Source organism: the organism of the source record quoted next, unplaced genomic scaffold (assembly GCF_019419815.1).
Source record: "Pyrus x bretschneideri cultivar Hongxiangsu unplaced genomic scaffold, Pyrus_bretschneideri_v1 Contig1, whole genome shotgun sequence".
NCBI lineage: Eukaryota > Viridiplantae > Streptophyta > Magnoliopsida > Rosales > Rosaceae > Pyrus > Pyrus x bretschneideri.
The window spans coordinates 12,804,934-12,829,505 of record NW_025999390.1 but is presented as its reverse complement, the minus strand read 5'-3'; the positions used below and the strand labels follow the sequence as shown (position 1 = coordinate 12,829,505).

The following is a 24,572-nucleotide window of genomic DNA, read 5'->3' as shown; positions in this document are numbered from 1 at the left end:
AAGTGGTTTCCAAAATTGCGTTCACAGTGCAGCGCGCGCGCGCGCAGGGGGGGGGTGTCAAGAGAATTCAGAGTGTTATTCTTTTTTTTTTTTCTATCTAAGATTTCTGGGTTGTGGCTAAACTTTTGGCCGATTTCTAACCCGTTTTGGTCACAGTCCGTCATCAGATCGCTGCGAAACAGACGTTATTCAACTAAGGTGTATTTATATGGTTGTCTTCAATTTTTATTTTGGATTTTTGCTTATTTGGAAGAAGAAAAAAAACCTAACGATTTCGTTTTTCTTTCAGTTGTGGTGCTCTATTAGGCCTTTCCCAGCTAAAAGAGCATTTTGTATTTTGGTTGCTCTGTTAATAAATCTGACATTTGCTAGCACCTGTGACGCTGCTCTTATATTCCGAGTAAGTTTTATGTCCTGCTTTTTTCCCAATTTTGAAATGCATTGATAATTGTTGGATTAAAATGGATTTATAATTTTGGGAAGAAATGAGAGGATTCGTTGGAATTTTGGAAAGCTTTGTCTTCGTCGCTTTTCTCCGGCAGAGGGAACACAAACATGGAGAGGAGGACAGTCAACATTAGTTTTAATTGTGGTTTTAAATTTGTTTGTGCTGTTGGTGGTGGAAGTTTTTATTTTGGATTGATATGCTGGTTGTCAGATTTTGCCTGTTTGAAGTTTTTGCTTTTAGTTTTAATTTTTGATGAAAGTAACTCATGTTTGCTTACCCGGCGGTGGTTACTTTCATGTGCATTGTACGGGGTTTTAGTGTTTGAAGCCCTAGCCACATAGGTTGGCCAAGTAGCTGTGCATCCCTCATTGCCCTTTTCGAAGCTGCCACTCCTGCTATGGTTTTTGCTTCTTAATCTTTGTAATAAACTACATTATGAAATTAATACACACGTTTAACTGGTGAATTTACATTTTGTTCTGGTAATGCAGATTAAATGGCGAGGAGTTCCATAAGCGCACCTCGGTGGGTTTTTCCGACGAGGATCCTAATTTTCTTTGGCTGATTTCAGAACTTTCCGACCACTTAGTGTGAATATAACATAGAAAATAGCATTTATTCCATATCAGAAAAAGCCTTAAATCAGCTTCAATCCAACTCCTTTCTTTGCTTTGCTTACATAACAAATTAACCAATTTTGTTCCGTTTTGATAACCTTTTGAAACATTTGGTGTCTGCATAGATCAATTTTTCAAATTTTGGTTTTCTGTCTACGCTTACAATTTGGTTTCCTTTTTGTTTTTTGCAGCTTCAATGTACAGCCTTTAAAACCATTCGTACTTCAGGTACGTAATATGACCCTTTCATCTTAGGCTTTTTATTCAAACAAGTTTTTATTTTCGATGTACTGCAAAAATTATCCTTGTTATTCTTTTAAATAGTTTTTCTATTTGTTATTGCATGATCCAATGAGTTTCTTCCTAGATAACATTGGAAAACAAAAAGATCATCTCATCGAAGGGAAAATATGGAAGTGATTATTTATCCAAATGATCAAAGCTGAAATAACTGAGCAAGTAGTATCTCTGTGTTACACAGAGACACCTAATCAGCTCTATCTGATCCATATTTGAACATCTTTTTTCCCATTTTTACATTAGAAAGTTTTGTTTTCCTCAACAAATTATCAGCATGGATTCCCTCATCTAAACTCTTACCTCACCTAAGTGCACAGCTCTATATGCTTTTTAATTCTTCATATCCAACGGCATATATGCATGCTTATTAAGAATCAAATTACACAACTTTACATTTACAATTATATATTGTTTCTCATAGCTTATATAATTTTTTCTTCGTTTTCCAGTAACATCGTACCACAACATGGTCTAATGATATTCAATATAATTGGACAAACTGTTATAGACCAGTTAATGCCAATTTAAACACTTCTAATAAGTTATAGCTACATTATTATCTCGAATTTCAACATTAAATGTATATTTTTTTACTTCAAACATTTCGTTAATTATTAATAATCTTTTTGACTTATTATATGCTCACTCATAAAAGCAGTTATCCTCTTGTGCATAATTCTCAAGCACAAATTTATATCAACATTAAAACACTTCTAACCTTAATTTATAGTTACTGCAGTATATTCTCTGTGCACATCATTTTGTTCTTCAGTTTTTGCTATTTTTGTTCTCTAAGTTATACATATTACCAGTGTTCACAACTAAATCGATTACACAAACCTGACTACAGGTATGCCACAAATTACATCACTTTTTGCCAACACTCAACTTCTTTTTCTTTTTATATTTTTTGTGTTTAAATAGCATGAACATACTAAAAACCTGTTAATTACAAACTATCAATTACAAGTTTGCACTGACTGTTTTCTTCTTTTATGTCCAGTAGTTTTGAGACCCACAACAACGTGTGGGCACTATTGCTAGTGTGTTACTATGTATCGCTTAAGTGAAACTTAATATTTGAGTAAATTGTAGCAATGATCTTTCAACTTTAATCAAATTAGAGTAATGGTCCCTCAACTAAAAATCATTACCATTGATCCCTCAACTTATCAAAATATGTAGCTATAGTCATTTTTATCAATTTCGTTAATATTTTGCTAAAATAAGTTATGTTGGAATAAGCATTTATATAATTAAGGTCTCTTAACTCATCAAAGTGTGTAATTATGGTCATTTTTGTCAACTACGTCAAAAATTTTGTCAAAACGAGTTATGTTGGAAGGATCATTGCTACAATTGGGTAAAACTTAAGGGACCATTTCTCTAGTTGAATTAAAGTTGAGAGACTAATGGTAATGAATTTTTAGTTGAGGGACCATAGATGCACGTTTTGATGAGTTGAGGGACCAATGATAATGGATTTTTAGTTGAGGAACCATTGCTCCAATTGAGTTAAAGTTAATGGACTATAGCTACAATTTACTCTAATAATTTTACAGGTGGTTTCTATTTACAAGTCACCCACTCGAATGATGAAGGTTACTTCAACAATAAAATGGCTAAATCATAATTTTCTTAAAAAATGGAAGCCTTTGCCCCAATTATAGAGGACTTATCACGTATATCAAAGCTCTAATCGCAGTTAGAGATCACGATTGAGACACGTAATTAGTGCTTACTAGTATTGGCAAATAACTAGGCCAACATATAAAAGCATCTCCAAATGAGATGTCAAAAGATAAATGTCAAATGTTAATTTGAAAGCTAATGTGACAATGTCAGATTTTCTTTATTTTCAATTGATATATATTTTTTTTGTTATAAATAATATTTGTAGGACCCATTTAAAAAAGAAATCAATTAAAATAAATTTCAAAGATCTATAATTGGTTCATTAATGAGACATACACAACAAAATAATTAAAAATTATTTGACATCACCTTTTTCTCATATATCAGATTTGGCATATGAAAACTCATATGTCAATCCACGGTTGGAGCTTGCACTTAACTTCAAATTTGAGTACATGATATTCCACTTAGAATTTCACATCTCATTTAGAGATAATCTAAGATGTTTTACACTCTTGAGGAAACAAAAAATAGCATTTTAGTGGGCTCCCATTATATAAATATACATGATAATTTATGGCTTGAGCCTCCACGTCCACATATTTTTTTACGGGCCCAACACCATTAATAAAGGCATACATGTTACTACGTACTCCATGGTTGAAACTAAATAATTTTATGGGTAGGCATACATGTTACTACGTACTCTGTGGTTGAAACTAAATAATTTTATGGGTGGTTTCTATTTACAACTCACCTGCTCGAAACGATGAAGGTGGCTTCAACAAAAGGGTTAAATCATCACGGTTTGTGCTGAAAAATGTGTTTTGCAAAACAAATAGGGAAGTGTTATTGATACTCTAAAAATTTCATTCTACACTCCTCACAAGTGTATTTTTCTTTCCAAATATAGTAAGTTTGAAGTGTAGAATGAGATTTTTGAAATATCAATAACAATTCCCAACAAATATGTATTATTACATTAGTGGGGCCCATGATACTAGAAACAAAAAGAATAACGAAAAGGCACATATGTGGTTCCATGTGTCGATATATGTTAGAAATTCAATGAAAATAATTTTCTTTTATCAATAAAAATGAGTTCTTATCTAAGGACATTTTAGTTTCGGTTCTTGGTTGATAACTTTCTTAGACTAAACCCATATTAATTTGAGTTTTTTTTATTCAAGTCCCTTAGTTTTCCACTGTGGCAATTCATTTTACAAAATACTAGAATGCATATTAAATAGGCTTGCAATTAGCATCTAAATCCATAACCCATAAATCTATTCCATATATCACGCAGCCAAACATATAAAATGAAGCTTGATTTTCAAATTTGAACTTTTAACCTAATGTTGGGTACAAACCTCTAAATTCATATCCAGTTTTCTTTATATTTCTATTTTAAATGGCTATGATAAAAAAGAATTTCAAATTTTTTATTAAATAAATAGATAAAAACAATGTAACAATATGAATAATAAATGGCAAAAGTGTCACAGCCCGTCCCGAAATATTTTTATCGATGGCATGGAATGACAATTTTGCCTTTAGACGTTAGCTGGTGTCGTGGGTAATTTGTTTTTGGTTGGTGACTCAGCTGGACATCACACACTCACACACATCCATACCCTTTCCCCGTAGACTCTCTCTCTCCTTTCTCTCGGATTTTCTTCCATTTTCGTACAATTGTACGAACAACTTTGAAGCCAACACTCCACTCACGAATCGAGATCGTTGTTAGTGTTATTGGACTCCTTTCAAGCTCAGGAGTCGATCCATACCTTTGGTTGGACATGAAAACCTCGGAAACCTTTGGAACCAAGAACCCCGATTTGGAGTACTGTTCATGCAAACGTGATCGCGAAGTTTTTAGAAGTTTTTAAGCTTCTAGGGAGCTTTAGAATGTCTTCACGAAGCTCGGAGAAGAAAAACGAAGTGTTTTGGATGTCGGGAAGTTGAGTTTGGCGAGTTTCAAGTTTGGCCAGATTATCGAAGGTTTGTCAGGTGACTTTCCGTTGGATTTAAGTTCCAAAAGTGGTAAGGTTTTGTTTTACTTGTTGTAAGCTTCATTTTGGTACAAATTTCATGGAATTTGGTTAAGAATTGAAGAAGATATGAAGTTTTGAAGTTTTTCCATAAACTGGTGAAAATTCGAGTTGCAGATGGTGGCGATCGGTGAGGCTCGCCTAGAGAAGGAGACGAATATTCCGTCAAAGTTGACGAAATATTCTAATGGCGTTAGGTAACTGCAGTTAACTTCTGTTAAGGTTTTAACGGAATATTCTTGACGTCGTTAATGGTTACCATTAGGCGTGCGAGGCACGTGGGGGCGCGTCTGGCCGTGCCTTGGCCGGCGTGTAGTGGCGAGTGGGTGGTCGAAAAAATTTTCTAAAATTATGGGGATGTTCGTGGTGTTGATAAATCACATTGGCATATTCAAACACTCCATTTGAGCAATGTATGAGAAGTTATTAGCTAGTTTTGTTTATGTGCTTTAAATTAACGTTTATATAATTGTTTCACTTATAGGTGAGACCTATTCTCAGGACGAGCGCAGTCAATCGAGGCTTCGGGGGCTATGACCCTTCCACATACCAGTGAGTGGGCTTTTGGTTTTCAGTATATATCTATATACTTGGTATTTTTCCCAGAAAATGAATTTGAATGAAATTATGTTTAGAAATGTCATGCATATTGATTTATACGTACATCATCTTTGAATTTGTATGTTATGTGCATACTGTGATTTGACGCGGTGGACGCTCAGGTAAGTACCAGGTGAGTTGTAGATTGTTTTTGTTAATTGATGATTATGTGAGATGAATTGAGAGCTCATAAACCTGCACCCCGGTGTTAGTGCTCCCGCCCAGAGTTAAGGCACAGTCCTTCACGTGATGTTCACCTCCCGCACCATACACTCATCTTGGATCCAAGTTAAGTGCACAGTCCTGTCATACAGACCACTATAGGTGGTTCCGACTCGTAGGTGACCCGCGATTATTCACACAGTCTTCACGTGATCGTAGCACTTGAGCGTATCTATTTACACACAGTCCTATCGTACATACCACTTTAGGTGGTTTCGACTTGTGTGCAGGTATATTTGTTGAGATGTGGAATTGAGTCATACAAGTCACGTTAGGTGACTCCCGCTAGATGGATGAGCTCTAGATTCAGCCGTACAGGTCACGTTAGGTGACTCCGGCTGACATATCATTTGGATTGATTTATATCACCTGACTTACTATATTTTTATGTTGAGATATCTGACATGGCATATTGGTGAATTTTGCTATTCTGAGCATGGTTGTGATATATATATATATATATCCTATTTTCTGGGAAATTATACAGGTTTTATAGCGAGGGGTTATAACTTTTGAGAAATGAAATGATTTTGAAAAGCTTTGTTTTTGCCTACTCACACTTTCTATTTTGTGCCCCTCCAGGTTCTAGGTAGGAGTTATCGTTGGTGGCATACGAGGATTCCGGTGGTGGTTCTGACAGATTTCACAAATGTAGGATCACTTTTGGGTGTTGTATAATTAGTATTTGTCCTGCTGGATTGCACTTAGGCTACTTATGCTCAGGTTGTGTATTTCACACTTAATCTCGTACTAACACCTTTTCTGAGCTGGACTGCTAGTAGTTGGTTTTTATTTATTCGCATTTTTATTATCATTTTGCTTCCGCATTGTGCACATGGTTACGTCACTCTAATATGACGGCCAACACGCTCTGATTTAAGTCGAGGTGTGTCAAAAAGAATGTATCCATAGCCTTAAAAAAAATGTAGATAAGCTATATAGTAATGTACCCAAAAATGCACATGGATACATTATTTTGATTGAAATTTTATTGGACCAAAATCTTATAGTAAAATCTTATTAAATTTGAATATTTTTATTGAAAGAAAAATATTAAATTTTAGTATTAATTTCTCCCTGTAATCCTACAAAGATAAATAATTCAGTCTTACAATTATCAGATTTTTTAGCTTTTTCACAAAATAAAATGTTATATTTTATATTTTTAAATAAGGGTACATTTGAAATTGAAAAAAGGCCTATTTATAGATTTTATATTAAAAAATAAGTTCATTTTACATAAAATAAAAATAAAAAATTGAAAGTTGGAATAAAGAAAAAAGAATGCGAGGAAGTAAAATATGTAGTGTGGAGTTTTTAATGTGTATAATATTGATGTGTTTGAAAGGACAACGTGAATTCAAAACATCGAAAGAATAAATACACCATTGTTGTCACTTCCTAAATAATCGATTTTTCCAAACTTTTGAGCTAAAATGGAAAGGCGACGATATTATTCTTTTGAGGTTTTTTATTACAATAAAAAGGAAAATAATAAATGTTTGGCAACTCAACACTTGTTCCCATCAACTTGTTGAATTTTACTAATGATTAGGTAAATAATTTAAAATTTTATGTCACTATCTCATTTCAATTCAACCTAAAAGGCTCCACATTTTCCAAGGGTGTCTAATTCCTAGAGCTTTGATACCATTTTATCAAGGTCCGAACCTAAGGTCAGGGAAAAAAAATTCTAACCCATGACCCGATGCGCGAGCAAAAGTAAAAACATTTTGACATATAGAATAGGGAATTACCATTTTACGTCATAATTACCATTTACCATTTTACGTCTAGAAAACCTCACTAATTTGAACACCTTTTAGCAATATCATTGTGATTAATCATCAATTTGATAGACTAGTATACACAAAGCGTGTGAAATTTTTACTTTTGTTTTTTAAATTGAAGGAGAAAGGAAGAGAGTGACAAAAATAACGTGGGAGTGGGGAAGGAGGAGAGACCGAGAGAGGTTTATTTATTTATATTTTTAAAGTAAAGATTGATAAAATCACATGTAAGTGAGGCTTAAACAAAAAACAGTAAAATTTTATTTTGTGAAATTGCATTATTGTCGTTAACTTTTTTGTTGTGAAAGAAGACAAAAATAAATTTTCACCTTCTTTTAGTTGACATTTGACAAAGAAAGTTTTATTAGCATGTAGTTTAAATAACAAATCAACGACTATTAAAGTAATATCATATGAATCGTTAATTTTTTTATTCATATAAAAATTAAAGTCTCTAAATCAAATGAATGAAATTCTTTTAAACTTTAGAAATAAAAAGAACAAAAAAAATTTAAACATAATATTTATACGATAAAATAATAACACATTTTCGTGTACTATATCCGTTCAATATTTACAAACGTGATAAAAAAACCGAACCCAAAAAATGAGCAAGTCCTTGAAATTGGAAAGTGAAAATAGAAGTGGAATCGACCCGGACCAAACAGCATCGTCCGTCCTCTGGTACCATCTGGTTCACACACGCAGCAGAGCAGATAGTAATACAAAAACTCTTCCTTTCTCGAAAAGCCATGGCCTTTCTTCTTCTCTGCCTTTGACTCTTACCATTTCTCAGTTTTTTATCTTTCAAAAAGCTCAGTACTTTTCTCTGTTTTTTTCAAGTATTTTAATTAAATGGCTGATGTTTTGAGATTGCCATTCCATTCACTTCGTTTCTCTTCGTCTCTGCTCACCTCCTTCGCCTCCTCTTTCAATTCTCTGCAACCGGGCCTCCCAGCCAATCAAAATCCATACAGGAAGGTTTATCCCCTCTCGTATTCGTCTGTCGCTCCATTTGCTTTCAGAACCAGAAAGCAGTTGGTTAGTTTCAAGGTAATTCGATCCACAATTGGCAAGTTTTATTTTTTATTTTTCTGTTATCTGCTTAATATTTGATTGAATTTACGATTACCCATTTGTTGAAGTGTTGTAATTTGGCAGTATATGATAGCTTTTGGTAATTTTGTTTGTGAATTGGGTTTCGATTGGCAAGTTTTCTGCAAATTAGAGGCATTTTTGGGAACCCCATTTGTTGAAGTTGTCATATTCCATTGCATTTCGCTGCTTTAGCTAATTTCGATAATATGGCTTTTGGTATCAGTTGCACAAAGGGAAAATATTGAAAGGGAAGGCGAAAATGGATTGGAAATTGATGTTTTGTTAGTTTTCCCCAAGTTTTGGGCTACGCTGATCGCTGATGTTGTGAAAGAATGTTTGTCTAATGGGTTCTTGTGCACTACATGCAGGTGCAGGCTACTGTTGCTGAAAAAGACAAAGACCAGCCAAAATGGTGGGAAAGAAGTGTTCCGAATATGGTCGACATTCATTCTACTCCAGAGTTTTTGAGTGCTTTAGCGCAAGCTGGTGATAGATTAGTAATTGTAGAATTCTATGGGACTTGGTGTGCTTCTTGCCGTGCATTGTTTCCTAAGGTAATCTCATAATTCGGTTCCTTCTCGTTACTTTATGCTTGAAAAACTTTCGTATAGCTCGTGAATAATAATTCGTAAGTTGTTTGACTTAAACAAGGCAGTGAAGAAGGTAATGTCCATGCGCATATATGTGAATACATACGGGTATTATAGGACTGGTGTTATTGAAACCTTCCTGGTTTATTCTTGCTAACTTGAACTGTAAGACTTCAAGTTCACTAGAATGGTTTGATTCCAGATGTCAAATTTGCCCAAGGAAGCAGTGGCATGTCTTGTTGGATAAACCGGGACTAATTTCGGTCAGATGAGTGTTTTCTTTGGTTCTTTTACTTTTATATGGTTGTATTGTATGCTGCCTAAGTTTAAAAGAAAAGAAATAACCAAGTTCAAAATGCTGTATATATGTTTCTGCAATTGGGATCCAGACAGAAATTGATTTGGACATGCATCCTTAATGGTGTTCCTCTTAGTTCGAGAACTGTCTTATATGCAACGCCAGCGTAACATATAAACTCTTAAACCATCATTATTTTTTCTACACTAATTGTATGCCGCTATGGTATATACTGTATTAAGCGTTTCTAGATGCTGAGCATGCCTTGGTTAGCTGCTTCATTGTTTTTGGAACATTGCCTTCTGTTGTCGAGAGGTGTCATTTCATGAGAAACATTCTGACTGATCAGTATATGGTAACTGTTTTTTTAAGAGAGGGGATAGCTCTACCAAAGATTTCAGCTTAAATGTTTAATGGAACTTAAGAATCCTTCAATTTTGAAGTTCATTTTGAAAGAATGTCCTGGAAACTAACACCCTTCAATAGAAACTTAAATGACATTAAATGTATTACACTGTTTCAAATTTGTTTTTATATGGTTGAGGTGCTATGTTCCTGACATTATTGTTTAATACATGTGTCAGCTCTGCAGAACAGCTGAAGACCACCCTGAGATTTTATTCCTGAAAGTGAACTTCGACGAGAACAAACCAATGTGCAAAAGTATGAATGTGAAGGTGCTTCCCTATTTCCACTTCTATCGTGGATCTGAGGGACAGCTTGAATCTTTTTCATGTTCACTTGCTAAGGTAGTTATTGAACTTTATTTTTATCAGTTAGATATCGGGAAGATGGGTAAAACAGTACGTTGAATCCTATGTTTATTAGTCTCTCCTTTCTTTTCCATCCTAAAAAACCGTTTATAACGGCTGAAGCACCTAGTTCTCAATTCTCAGAATCATCATTGGCTTAGCACTCCAACTCCGATTAGTATAGCTGAATAAATTAGCATTATGTTGATTATAGTAAACTCGATTGTCATACTGTTGAGAACAATCATCTTCTGTTATCTTCTTGTAAATGTCTTAACTCTATTTGTCATGCGGGTAGTGTGGATGGCCAAGTTTTAGTATTCCTTTAATGCCTTTAGGAAGTTTCACATCCATTTTCATCTTAAACTACCTGATTGTGTTCATAACCTTATGCAGTTACAGAAGTTAAAGGATGCTATTGCATTGCACAACACAGATCGTTGCAGCATTGGCCCTCCGAAGGGAGTTGGAGATCTTATACCGGAACCATCCTCAGCTCCGAAGACAAGCCCTTAGAATCTGCCTCATCATAGAACTTCTTCGACTCAAGCAATTGTAGTAAAGAAAACCGGTCCATAGTATCAAACCCATCGATAGTCAGCTTAAGCTTTCTACCTGTATTCTGTATATTTATGTAAAAGAACCCAAAAGCACAAGTTGCTATTCTGCCACATTCTTTTCCATTCTTGTTCTGGATTTCATATATGTAATTGAAATTTCTGTGGTTAAAGAAACTCCAGGCTCATAATATGATATGAGTGATTCTTTTATAACCAGGTTTTGTTTTCAAGCGATATTGGGGGATGGGGCGCCTCAAAGTCTTGAACAAAGGACCTCAAGTGCAAGGCTCTAAACCACTTGATTAATTCAATGATATGCTACTAGAACTTACATAATCTAATAGTAGACTTAGGGTGGCGGTGAATTCGTTGGCCATAGTAGTGTGTTTTTTCTTTTGCACTCAAGTTCGAAGTCTCTTTCCATTGTAAATGATAGTATACAACATCCGGGTTAAAAAAGTCCGACTGTCAAAAAAAAGGGAAGAAAAAGGGTAAACGACTTGTCGTTTTACAATTATGTTTTGGTCCCGGTCACGTGCTTCCCTCCCTTCCAACCGCAACTGTGCTTTCCTTCTTCTTCCACGCTTACCCTTTCCAGCCGACTCAAATACTCCGCTTGGCTGCCGAGAAAGCTCGGGAAAAGAAACGAAAAATCCAATAAAGCCCAAACCCTAGATTACATATCCTCTCGCAGCGACACTGTGAAAACACCCAATTCGAACCGATCAATAAAATCAGGTGAAAATGGCGAGCTATCTATGGAGGAAATACGCAGACTACGTTTACACCAAGTGGGAAAGGATGATTCTTTGGAACATGGTGGAGCCCTACAGCAGACCCAAATCGTTCACTCCATTGGTCACCATCTACGTCGCCGCTTTCTACACCGGGGTCATTGGTTCTGCTATCACTGAGCAGCTTTACAAGGTACTCATTTCGCTGGGTCTTCAATTTTTTTTTCTTTTTTTGCTTGTATTTATTGTTATTATTGTTAATTTTCTGGGTTAATTTAGTTGATCAAAACCCAAATTTTTTATATGGGTTTTTAGTTTTGATGCCCAAAGTTATAGGAATAGAAAGTTAGAAAATTTCCATTTTCTTGTTCAGCTTCAAATGTTAAACTTTTGAAACCTATTGATTGATCTCTGTGCTAATAATTTGCTGATAAATCTATGATTTAGTTATCATGGACCGAAGGTCGGTTTTTTCTTGAAGCTTTTATTGGACTGAAATCAATTTGCTGATAAATCTGTAAACTTGTTGAGTTTGTTTGAACTATGTGTCGTTTAGGAGATGTAATTTGATAGAATGCCTTATGGCATTGTGTCTTCTGCTTGAAGGTATACATATCATTGTTTGAGTATATACTATATGTACAGTTGAGAGAAGTGTCAGAGATTTGGCATCAGGTTTGGAGATGAAAGGAGTAGCATTTGATGCTTAATTGACTTCACACTTTTGATTGGTTCAGTAGGTCTAGTTTACTTCGGCATCGATAGTTTATTGTTGTTGGCATCGGTCTTTTAATCACAGAGTTGATACACTTTGGTTTCTAAAATTTAATTACACCTTTGGGTCTTCTTTCTGTTCGATCCCAAGATGCCCATTTGATTTACTTTTTGGATCTATTGAGTGATGGGCAAGTAATAGGGTCTCATTTCTACTGTCTGTAGCTTACATTTTGTTGGAGAAATTTTTAGAACATATGGGTTATGGTTATGATGAAGGATGAATGATTGCTTCAAGATGCGTATAAATACGCTATCTTTCAGACTCTATTTGCCCCCACATCTAGTGTGCAGAGGGGAGTATGCGATTGAGCCTGTGGATACAATGAAGCCTAGCAACTTGCTATTGTTGATCTGCGTCTTGCACTTACAACCCAACGCCGATAGAAGACTTACAAGAAACTCAAGGATTCTAGAAACTAATTCTGCAGGTTATTAGTTTCTAGGTTTTTGTATGAAATAATGGAGACTCGTAAATTCGAGAGGGAGAAATGGAACTTCTTGGTTATATCCAAATATGCTGGAAACAATCTCTATTTCTAGGGATTGATGTATCTCTTCAAACGAGTCATGCCCATTTGGAAATATCAGTCACAACTCTTCAATGAAGAGATGTTTATTTTTTGAATCGTATAATGGCCATTAGATTGAATCACATACAAGATCAAAGGCCATAATATAACTACCAAAAAGTACCAATTTGGGATACATCTTTCTGCATTAATTCAAATCACTTGCAGCCAAATAAACCAAGTGATGGCTGCCAATCGTTCAAACGGTGCTGCAACTTGAATTTCAAATTCAACGGTTACCAACGCAACCATCTCACCGTTCCAGTTTTGTTCCTCCCCAGTTTTAATTCATGTTTTGGAAATTATTCTTACATATTTTTGGTGCCATAGTAGTTCTGTCAACAATTCTCAATGCGCCTGCTGATCTGACCTAACTACTCTTGTCTTCGTTGCTTGCTTGTTTATATATGATGATATCCTATCAAGCTCCCTTCATCCACTTTTAGGAGATCTATGCTGAATAGCTTTTATCTTTTTCACATTTAGATATCAGTGAATCGGTTTAGCTGTAAATACATATCTACATGTCGACATATATACCCGAAATTCAATGGAGATAAATCTTCTCATGTCAAGTTTTGAAGATCACATAAAAATTTCACCTTTGGTATTGTGCAGGAAAAGTACTGGGAAGAACATCCTGGGCAGGCAGTGCCTCTTATGAAGCCAAAGTTTTACGGAGGACCGTGGAGGGTGCAGCAAGGAGAAGTCCCAGCCACTCAGTGAGTCATAGACGAGTCGAAGAAATTGTTAAACGAGCTTCTACTATTCTGTGTCATGTTTCTGTTGATGAATGTCAACCGTTTAGGCTTCTTTGTCGATTTGAAAGGTCTCCTGTGTATGGAACAATCGTCACCGTCCATTTCAGCTGAACCATTTTTTGTACATCCGATGTTATAAATAAAACATCTTATATAATTTTGTAACAAAAACATCATGTGATCAATAAAAACTTGCTTAAACATCAACCTAACACGTAGCTGATGCGTGATCAGTGATCTAAACTTCTCCCCCAAAATTAGATATCCAAGCTGCACGCATTCTGCAGAGTCTCTGCCACAGACCTCCATACCATTCTATTCTTCTCTCCGTCTCCGCCACCGGACAATGACAACGTACGGGACTATCACGACCGAACCTCCGCCATCATCGAACCAACATTTCGTCATACGCGCAAAAGAACAGATCCAGACAGGCCTAGAGAACCGAAGACCATGGCTGGGGATGATACAACTGCAAAATCTCACCATTCCCTCCACCTTCAACCAATCAATCCACAGAATCAAGACCAACGTCGTCTTCTATCGCATGAACTACGCCATCATCACATTGTTCCTCCTCTTCCTTAGCCTCCTTTGGCACCCCATTTCGTTGATTGTCTTCGTCGTCATGATGGTTGCATGGTTCTTTCTATTTTTCCTGCATGACCAACCCTTGATGATTCTAGGGTACCGGATCAACGAACGAGTGGTGACGATGGCTCTGTTGGTGGTCACAGTTGTCGCACTTTTCCTTACCAATGCGAGATATCATATCATCGCCGGACTCTCCATTGGCCTCGCGGTTGTTCTGGTGCATGGAGCTCTGAGGGAGCCTGAGGATGTCTTCATTGTGGATGATGAAGAAGGGCTTGGATCAGGTGAAGGTGGTGCACATGTTCTCAAACTGCCTACTCAAACATGCTGCCTCTTCTTCTTATTCTTTGGCCAAATAATGAGAATTACATATTGGTGATTGATGATTTATTACCTGGAATCGCAAAAAAGTAAGGCCTTATTTTCACCGTCTTTTCTTTTCCGAAATAGAAATGATTTCCGCACTCTACTTTTCTCCCCATCACACCTCTCTTTTCTTTTGTTTGGATTGAGAAAATCGAAAGAGAATCAAAGGATATAAACAAAGGAGAAAACAGGAATGCGGGAATCATTTTCTTTATTTTATTTCCAAAATTTCCTTGTTCTCGATGGTGAATTATGGGTTCAACGACACGTGCCTCTAGGACTCAGAGTCTGTAAATTCATATGTAAATGGTGACATGCAATTGGAGCTGAAACTGCGAAGAAGCTCCATGGAGATAAAAGGAAAATTCAGGTTCTTCCTTTATGAGAATTGATGGAAACAGAAGGCTGCAAAAGGCTCAACCAACTCCATCTTTTCTTTCCACATTGTCACAGTGGACTGATGGGTAGATAAGAATGCACCTTTTTTCTCCAAATTTCCAAGATGGGAGAAGAACATATACTCAAAGGTTGATTCCGAACGCAGATATGAGTTAGATCAGTATGCTTTTGGAATCTGTTCCATTATTTTGAACTCTTCAATCACACGTCCAGGCTAAGCTTGATTGTATATAGCTACAAAGAATATGTTAAATTCAACCAAATTGCAAGATCCTTTGTGTCATGATACCAATGCAGGGTCAGTTAGGAGAATTGGATGCTCAGGTTGGAACCCTCTTCATATTTTGGCAAACTTGGCACTTTTTTGATAACTTTTTTTTCTTTTTTCGTTTTCATCTTTTTGTGAAAGAAAGAGAAGAAAATACTACCAAAAAAAAAAAAAACTACAGTCAAACACAAGTTTTAAGTGTTTTCATTTTAAATTTTTGTTTCATGCATTATCCTTCATTTCTCCCTTCACCCTTCTTCACCCGTCTTTTTTCTCATATAGTTCCGCTCTATCTCTTACACACCAAAAAAATAAAAAATAAAAAAAATCAAAATGGTTATGAAAAGCTCACTTTTCAGCCACTATTTTCAGTGCAAAGGTTGGGTCCCTAGGTAGAAAGTGTCATTCTAGACTATGGTTTCCTTTGCAACCAAGGCACAACATTTACAATGTAAAGCAACCAAGACACTTTGTGAAGACATATTAGGTTCCAACTTTGCATCCATCAAGATCTGGCTATGTCTCCTCGTCCCATTTCCATCCAACTGCTCAACCATTGCAGATGAAATCGCCGAAATGTTAAACCTCCGAATGCACCGCTGAATAACGCCTTGTACTGTACCTTTGGGTGATCGAAAAACAACAAAATCGTAACTTGTAATGAGTAAAACTTCGCCTTTGACATCAATTCAAAACAGATCAAACTAGTAAACTTTGTTGTTCCAATTTTTATTTTTTGACAAACGATAACATTAGTGCGTTAGTTGTTAAGAGGGAAGATCTGTGAGAATCAAACCTGCACCAGAATACATAAACAACATTACTCTTGACCATTGCGATAGACATCATCTGCTCTTTCACATTTTTTTTTTTTTTTTTGAAAGGTGAAGGTATTGGAAATCCAGCTCAGTAGATATCCACACTCCTATCAAATTTGCAAAGCTGAGTTGACTAATTCAATTTAAATCCGGTGCTATCTATCTACACCATCTAATCCATAAGCTTATGGTAATCTTTGTTCTTTTTCTCTGTTTGGCTGACTGTACTAACAAAAAAAGCTTTTTCCTTGCAAAATGTTAGCTTCTGAAAAAAGTCGGCACTTGGCAGCCACTAAATGGCAAACATCCCACAAGCTATGACAGTAACGTAATAGCCAATCTCATGACGCAAAGTACTGAACCGAGAAATTCCATTTCCACAAGGTACAACAAAACCAATTCCGTGGATGGATTGCAATTTGCATGGCGTCATGCAGGATAAAGAAGTTCCCTACAACACGGATGCCCATCCATCACGCACTGTCGTGTGAAAAGGTTAAACGAGCAACAATTTGATAAGAACAGAGAAGTCCAAGGATTCATATACTTTGAGATTGGCAGCGACAAAAACTTACGAAGTGGATTGATTACAATTTGTATGGCGTCATGCAGGAGAAGAACTTCCTTACAACGAGATTCGAATCACACACTTTAATTGGATTAGGATACTGCTACAATGACATTCCGTTCACCGTCAAAGATCATGCTTATTTGTTTATGGACAGCCTAACCCAATACACAGAAATAAGAAACTCAAACATTACAAAATGCCATCCCGTTCTCCGTCAAGGACAATGCTTATTTATCCTTCATTGATTCACAATTCATCCAATAACAACGCTTCGTAACAATCGCGTAACTCATGATCATCAAAGATCAAGACTTTTTACACAATTTGAACCCGAACCGCAGTGAAAAACCCGAAAATCGACCTTGGGCGAGATTGCCTGAAATAGCAACCTCGCCGTGTGCTCTTGCTTAACCAAGACGTCAGCTTTTTCCACCAAAACCGCGCCCACAATTTTCTCATACCCGCCACCACCGCCGACAATGTAAGCCACCACCGCCGCCTGAGCCGGGCCCATGCTCGGATTATAGGCGGCGGACTCCATGTACGACCCTTTGTACATTTTCCCGTCGGAGTCCAAAATCGCCACACCCGACGGGCACCCGCTGTACGGCGCGTGTGACTTATTCGCGGCCTCTAAAGCCGCGGCTTTTAACTCCGCATTCAGTTTAAAATCTCCGGTTAAATTCTCGGTTTCGCTCAAAAACGACTGGCCGTTTTCGTGCTGCTCTAAGAGCAACGGCACGTCCTGTCCCAGGAGGTCTTCGGGTCCGAATCGGTGGGGGAGTAAACGGAGAAGCGGGTCGAAACCGTTTAGCCCGGAGTTGTCGTCGCCTGATTCCACCGAGGTAATTAGGATCTGGATATCCTGGGCTCCGCGGATTTCTTGGAAGAACTGGCGGCAATGGCCACAAGGGGCGGCGGAGACGGCGATGTATTGGAGCTTTGATTCCGAATGGATTGAGAGGTTGGTGACGAGGAACTGCTCGGCGTGGACCGAGTAGTGGAGGGGGAGACCCGGGAACTCGAGGTTGACGCCGAGGAAGATCCGACCCGATGAACCGTACCCGACGGCTCCGACGTGGAATTTGGAGATGGGCGGGCGGGCGAGGGCCTGGGCGGGCTTGACGAGGGAGGGGAGGAGCTGGAGGACGGTGAGGTTGGACTGCTTGGCCATTGATTCGGCCTCGGAGGCTTCGATTACGAATCTGGGTCGGTCCATTTCGGGGAGAGGGGTGGGCGGGTCGTCCCGGTTGATGGGATAGGTGGGTTGGGATCGGAGAGGGAGAGATCCTAGAAATGTGGTGGGAGAGGGAGTGGGGAGGGAATGGGAGTTGTTTATATAGAGGTTTGAAGTGGATGTTGCTACGTATTTAAGACAAAAACATTATTAAAAAATAAAAGACAAAAACATTATTAACAAATTAAATGCAACGTATTAACCACAAAACTTTTATCTTTTATCTTTTATTTTTCAAAAAACGAAATTTTAAATTATTTTACTTATGGAATACGATATTCGTACCAGAATGTAAGAGATTTTCTCGTTGCCTCATCTATGTATACAATAGTCTGAGATGTTGTAGTTTCACCCTATAACTTGACAAGGATCGAAGATTTGAAGTTGTGTGTGAAACTATGATTAACTAACGAATGAAAAAGATTAAATACGAATTTATGCATATTACATCATCCCTGACTTCATAGCTCATTCAACAGGAATCAAGTTATGCATGAGACAATGATCAATTGATGAGCAGGACAAATAAAAAATGAATAATCTTAGTTCGACTTTTTAAACAATCTTTATTATTTGATTTTTTTTAAATCAATCATTACTGTTTGTTTCCGAACTACTCGATAATCTCAAACTATTGAAGAAAAATTGTTGAGTTACATGAGAATTTTTCAAACTCAAAAGAGCATTTCTCTTTTAAAATGGAATCGTAGGTATAATTTTGGTGCATGCATAGTGCAAAAGTGAAAGCCAAGTAGGTAGCTAACTATTCCCACATGCAATCATGCATCTCTGCTTGGATCATGTGCTTTTCTTCAAAATGTTTTAAAATTGGATGGACACTTACCCACTTGGAACTTTCTGTCTACTAAATTGCTGCAAGTGCAAGCTAGCAAAGCATTTGTTTATCTATTCTGTCACATATTTTGGAAATGTCTAGTCACAAAGTACCATTTTTTTGGCTGTCAATTGTTTTGGAACCCTTCCTTCTAATCAACGTTCCTCCTTTCCTCACCATATTTCGTCTTCTTCCAAGCTGCACCTAGAGATTTAAGGTTTTGTGCTCGAGAGCAACTTACATCCAACAAAATATTTCTAAAAAAAAAAAAATTACATGAAATAAGTTTATTATTAAAATGGCGTCTCGATCCAATTATCCAATATCAAGGGTAAGTTGAGTTAAATTTAAACATAATGTTGCATTACTAGACTGAGATGTTATTGTGGTGGTGAATTTGTTTCATGAAATTCTTCATATATGTAGGGGTGTGATATCCACACACCATTTTTTCCTTTTCCCACACCTTTTTAGTTTTCAGTCGTCAGATCGAATGAATTGAAGAAGATCAACGGATATAAATTAATAAGGGATATGTGAGAAGTAAAAGGGGTGTGTGGATAGCACACCCCTATATGCACTACTTTTTTTTTTTTTTTTTGGTACAAAGTTACTTTTATTACAAACCACAAACTTACAGACTATCAAACCAAATGCCCAAAGCTAAAATATATAAACAAGCCAAAATGGGCCAAACAAAAGGCCAGCCGACAGCTGAGGCTCCAAAACAAAAGCAAAGCTACATAGAACAGAAAAATCTACAGCTATCGCCGCCCCAATAGCGTTTCTCGATCCGTCCAATTCCAAGCCCACAACCAATCAACGTCTCGCCAATTGCGACATCCAACCCCGATCAGCTCTTCGAGCACAACTACAAATTAAGGATAGCTGGCAAACAAATGAAAGAAGCCAGCTACCAAGATGAAGCCCATAGAAACCCATAAGCAACATTGTTAGTAAAGGTAGACAACATAAAGAAGGTGATGATGTTGGAAACACCGAAGTTCTACTTACCATCTGAAGAGGATGCATGGTGGTAGATCGAAATATGGATGAACAAGGAGGGGGATACTAGTGGGGTAAGAAGAATAGAATAAATCGGATGATAAGAAGGGGAAAAACAGTAGAAGGATGGAAAAGAGGAGAAAATGAAAGAAAGGGGAGAACGGAGACCGTTCTTGAACGAAATTAGGGTCGGCGGCACCAAATTTGCTCAAAATTGAAAACCTCATACAAAACGGTAATGAGTACTCTCAATATGAGAGAAGGGGCTCATTTGGATGTACTTTTAAAATAGATAAAAGCACTTTTAGATAAAATGTTTTTTGGTTCCAAAAACACTTAAAGTGCTTTTCCAAAATTTACTTGCATTTTTTGCTGAAGATTGGTTTTAAAATATTTTCACCAAAAACGCTTTCAGTCATTTTAAAAAACACATTTAAACAAGTACAAAGTCTCTCACTAGGAGAAAGAAAGTTTTGTACTATAAACACTACTTGTTTATACACTTTAAATTTTTCCCTTTTTAATTTCTTCAACAAGGATGGATATATCCAAGTAAACCTTTTCAACTGTGACTAATTTCTAATTTATTTTTCCTAGTAAAGCAAATGACAAGGAAATGCCATACAGACGAAGAAACTTGGAAAATGGGAAAGCCTGCAAGCAAAGCAGGAACGTGCCATGAAAGCCCAAATCTGGATTGGGTCCATCTATTAGTAAGCTAATAGAGAAATTTAACTAGACATAGCACGTTACAAAAATGATACATAATTGTTTTAAAATACTATTATTGTAACGTAGTTGGAAATGAATTTCATGCTCGTATTATATACAACATATCTTGAGTGCGAGGATGTGCTGAAAAGAAATAATGGTGGTGAGAAACAAACTTCTTTCAAGATCCCAAATCCTCTACAAGCCAATTATTTTTTAAGTGAAGTAACGAAGAGCATTTATCTTTATATTTGAAGTCATGTGTCGATTTACCCTCGATTTTTCTTTTAAGAAAAACCAAATGTTCGAAATAATGAAAAACAAAATAAAAACATGGGCTCCATTAGAACACTGTCATGCGATGGCCACGTAAAGTCCAAGTCCACCACAAATGTTGGCAAAGATGAGACCCAATATTTCCACATAATCTCTAAGAAATAGTTTTTCTTTCCTTGATATCATCTCCGATTTTATAAAAAAAATGGCCAAATGTATGGGTCTCAGTGTCCATCAGTTACCAATTTTGGCGGGTATATGTCCTTGTTCTTCTTCTTATTTAGTTCCTAGAGCTAGAGCTGCTGGCTCAGTTCCCATTTCATCAAAGGTTGACAACAAGTGGAAAAGTGGAGGGAGAGCTCCCCGCCGTCTGATCTTGGGCCTTGGAGTCTCGTTTTGGGCCCAGTTGATGAACATGTCTGGTGCGGTTGGTGGGAAATCTTTCACTGCTTCTGCAAGGTTGAAGAGCGGCCCTTCTTTTGAAGAGGTAGGATTTTTGTCTAAAGTTCGGATTTTCATTTGGTCTTTTAGCTGTTTTGTTGATTTGGTTTCTGGGTTTTCTTCAACTTTGGAATTTGATTATGGAATATGTATCTGTTTTGCTGAATTGAATCTAAAGTTTTGATTTTTAGAGGAAAATTTGCATTGGTTATGTCGGATTCTAGGGTTATGGAAAATTGAGTGATTTTGTGTAGCGAGAAACCTGAAACAGTTAGCTACTGGGATAGCGAAAACCGGAGAATAACTTCCCTGCAACGAGATGTCATAATTTTCCGAGCCAATCTTATGTGAGAAAGTTAAAACGCACACAGTGCATGATTGACACAGGATACCAGTGTTATCTCCAATGTCTCCATAAACCCTGCAATTAGAATGTTCTGGGTTACCTATTTATATAAAATTACTGAATTTTAAAAGTTAACCTACTGCTTGATGTTGGGATTTTTGTTAATTCTATTTGGCATGCCTAATCCCGCATTTTGTGTCAAATTAAAGATACTGAAGAATGTGGAATGGCCAGAGCAATTTCCCTTCAAGCCTGAGGATTTCCAGCGCTTTGATGAGTAAGAAAACTTCTAAGTTGTGTTTTTTGCCTTTAGGTGTTCTAGAAAACTTAATAAGTTAAGCCTAAGTTCGTGTTAAACTTAATAAGTTCTGAAAACTAGAACTTGATTTGATCAGGTCATCGGATTCGGTGTTTTATGAGACTCCACGCTTTGTGACACATATTGATGATCCTGCCATTGCGGCACTGACCAAGTACTACTCAAAAGTGTTTCCTCCTAGCAACACTCCAGGAGTAAGCATGCTGGACATGTGTAGCAGTTGGGTGAGTCTCTTTAAGTTGTAGTGTGAAGAGTCATCCTCATTGCATAGTTGTAAGTTTTCAGAGTCATGATCCTGTTTTTAATCTGTATATTTAGGTCAGTCACTTTCCACCGGGATACAAGCAAGAGCGAATAGTGGGAATGGGGATGAATGAAGAAGAGCTAAAGCGGAATCCGGTACTTCTTTCTCAGATTTTTAATGTAGACATATCAAATATGCTGGTGCTGCACCAATGATTACTTGCTCATTTTTTATTCTACACATGTTCACACAAACTGTTTTTCTTGCACTTGAAATTGCATCACAGTTCTTATTTGGGAATCTTCTTACATTATCATTTCGAATCAATGAATATACCCTCATTCGTTGAACTTTGTAGGTCTTGACAGAGTATGTTGTGCAAGACTTGAATGTGAACCCCAAACTTCCCTTTGAAGACAATTCTTTTGATGTGATTACTAATGTGGTATGTATCTGTCTTTCCGTCTCTTGTACTATTTTATCTACTTACAATAGAATTTCTGCGAGCGGCATTATGCTTTTGGAGCTCATAATCACTGGTTGTATTTACATGAGAAAATCTGACAATCAGGATTACATAAAGGAATTATCATTTTGTGTAGTTGTTTAACGGCACATATGAACTTGTTGATCGGCACTAGGGTTTTAATTTGCAAAATGAATTCTGTGTTCACACAATCTCAGTAAATGACTCGAGGCGACCAATCTTTCCAGTTCCTGATAACTTTGATGATTTATCTACTCTTGGAGTTTAAGAATTTTCATATTGCAGGTTAGCGTTGATTACATCACAAAGCCTCTTGACGTTTTCAAGGAAATGTGCCGGATTCTTAAGCCAGGTGGACTTGCTATAATGAGGTGATCATTTTGTCCACTTTTGTGTGCTAGTTGTTTTTCTTAATCTTTCAGGTCTCCCCTCAACCAGTTCTAACTTAATGAAAATGTCTACAAACAGCTTTTCCAACCGTTGTTTCTGGACTAAAGCAATCTCAATATGGACATCAACCGGTGATGCTGATCATGGTTTGATTGTGGGGGCATATTTCCACTACGCTGGAGGATTTGAATCACCTCAGGTAGATTGTCTATTATTTTGTTTCAGTAACAGAAGTAGCACCTGCTCTGTCCTAATTTTCTTTCCGATACGGAGCAGCATGCACTGATCATAGCATGTACAATGTCTACTTATGGCATATAAAGCACCGATAATCAGCTCAGGTTCACATATGACATTCCAATTCTCTTAATCCTGTTTCCTGATTCTTCTTTTTGCACATTCGATTTTGGTTGACCAATATGATCTCTTAGATAAGTGACCTCAGTGCCGAGCATGTACAGTAACGCAAAGTTCTATACGGTTTTCCTAAAGACCAAGCCATGTATTGTAATGTAAGGTGTCGAGACTTCGTGTAGTTTTCTGAACTAGTTTGCTACTTTCTGCAGGCGGTGGATATATCCCCGAACCCTGGACGCTCAGATCCTATGTACATCGTATACTCTAGAAAATTATCTACGGTATAGAGATACCGGATGCGAGAAATTTCTTCGTCTTCCAATCGATGCCCGAATTTCAAGAGGAATTTTGTTAATAGTTGCTAATATAGCCAGTGAGTCATCCCAAAGAAGAGTTCATAGTAAGTGAACTTGCAAATCTGCTCTTATTTTCTCTGTACGCTCTTAACTCCAGTGTGCATGCAAACCAACTGAAGTGGTTACATTTCTTGAAATATTTTCTCTTTACAAGATGTCCGTTCTTTGTTAAAAGACATACATTTCGAGAAAATCTCTTTTTTGATCAATTTTGTTCGACTTTGGTCTATTTTGTTGATATGGTTGATTATTTAGGGTATATAATCGTTCTCTAGAGCTTCGGTTTTAGGTTTAATTACTCTGCCCAAAATTTGATACTTAAAACGTGAATTCATAGCGATTAACCATTCCGACACCTGAATACTTTAGCTCTATATGGTGATTTCACTCCCAAAAATAATCAACCGTGTCAATAAATAGAAAACAGAACCCAAAATTCTAGCTTGGGTTTACAACTATAAATATTGATAACCTTGTTCCTTGCAAAGTTGGTCTCCGTAGTAGGCAAGTCGGTGCATACTTTAGATTGTAAGCATAGAATAGAGTGCAAGCGTGAGGGTAGCTGCAAAATGCTGCCAAATTGCCATACATGTTCAAAGCACATGGATCGATCTGTCCAAGAAGCTGCAAGGACCACTGAAACAGAAGCATCTTATACCAGGTAAAAAAAAGACAAGAAAAAAGAAAAGTTGTCAACGAGATTCGATTCTGTTATTCACTAAAAGAGAAAGTCATCGACTGATCAACAAC

General features: G+C 37.0%; 4 protein-coding genes, 1 long non-coding RNA gene, 1 other non-coding gene and 1 pseudogene across 9 annotated transcripts; 6 read left to right on the top strand and 1 right to left on the bottom strand.

Annotated features, from left to right (window-relative positions):
* The first annotated feature begins 56 nt into the window (after positions 1 to 56).
* LOC103943985 lies at positions 57 to 6,696 on the top strand. 4 transcript variants are annotated; one of them, XR_007259429.1, is made up of 7 exons: positions 57 to 198; positions 290 to 400; positions 767 to 848; positions 940 to 973; positions 1,257 to 1,293; positions 5,536 to 5,603; positions 6,456 to 6,696. It is a non-coding gene; the product is annotated as an uncharacterized LOC103943985 (long non-coding RNA). The 4 variants fall into 4 exon arrangements; XR_007259423.1 differs by lacking the exons at positions 5,536 to 5,603; positions 6,456 to 6,696 and adding an exon at positions 2,928 to 3,585; XR_001952922.2 differs by lacking the exons at positions 5,536 to 5,603; positions 6,456 to 6,696 and having other exon boundaries at positions 1,257 to 1,609.
* LOC125480222 lies at positions 1,476 to 1,575 on the top strand. The gene has a single exon (XR_007260611.1). It is a non-coding gene; the product is annotated as a small nucleolar RNA Z103 (small nucleolar RNA).
* Positions 6,697 to 8,300: 1,604 nt separating the features above from the next.
* On the top strand, positions 8,301 to 11,151 carry LOC103943984 (thioredoxin-like 2, chloroplastic). Its single transcript, XM_009354367.3, has 4 exons — positions 8,301 to 8,716; positions 9,130 to 9,315; positions 10,234 to 10,398; positions 10,798 to 11,151. Exons 1-4 carry the CDS (start codon positions 8,519 to 8,521, stop codon positions 10,915 to 10,917), a joined length of 669 nt encoding a protein of 222 aa, XP_009352642.1. The 5' UTR covers positions 8,301 to 8,518; the 3' UTR covers positions 10,918 to 11,151.
* Positions 11,152 to 11,538: 387 nt separating this feature from the next.
* Positions 11,539 to 14,009, top strand: LOC103943983 (uncharacterized protein At4g29660). The gene is made up of 2 exons (XM_009354366.3): positions 11,539 to 11,888; positions 13,660 to 14,009. The coding sequence occupies exons 1-2, from the start codon at positions 11,706 to 11,708 to the stop codon at positions 13,765 to 13,767; spliced, it is 291 nt and encodes a 96-aa protein (XP_009352641.1). The 5' UTR covers positions 11,539 to 11,705; the 3' UTR covers positions 13,768 to 14,009.
* Positions 14,010 to 14,143: 134 nt separating this feature from the next.
* Positions 14,144 to 15,432, top strand: LOC103943982 (annotated as a pseudogene).
* Positions 15,433 to 16,880: 1,448 nt separating this feature from the next.
* On the bottom strand, positions 16,881 to 18,133 carry LOC103943980 (cytidine deaminase 1). Its single transcript, XM_048586971.1, has one exon. It carries the CDS (start codon positions 18,035 to 18,037, stop codon positions 17,117 to 17,119), a length of 921 nt encoding a protein of 306 aa, XP_048442928.1. The 5' UTR covers positions 18,038 to 18,133; the 3' UTR covers positions 16,881 to 17,116.
* Positions 18,134 to 21,006: 2,873 nt separating this feature from the next.
* LOC103943979 lies at positions 21,007 to 24,031 on the top strand. The gene is made up of 8 exons (XM_009354363.3): positions 21,007 to 21,369; positions 21,879 to 21,946; positions 22,065 to 22,212; positions 22,307 to 22,387; positions 22,591 to 22,677; positions 23,005 to 23,090; positions 23,188 to 23,308; positions 23,676 to 24,031. Exons 1-8 carry the CDS (start codon positions 21,088 to 21,090, stop codon positions 23,751 to 23,753), a joined length of 951 nt encoding a protein of 316 aa, XP_009352638.2. The 5' UTR covers positions 21,007 to 21,087; the 3' UTR covers positions 23,754 to 24,031.
* The last annotated feature ends 541 nt before the right edge of the window (positions 24,032 to 24,572 follow it).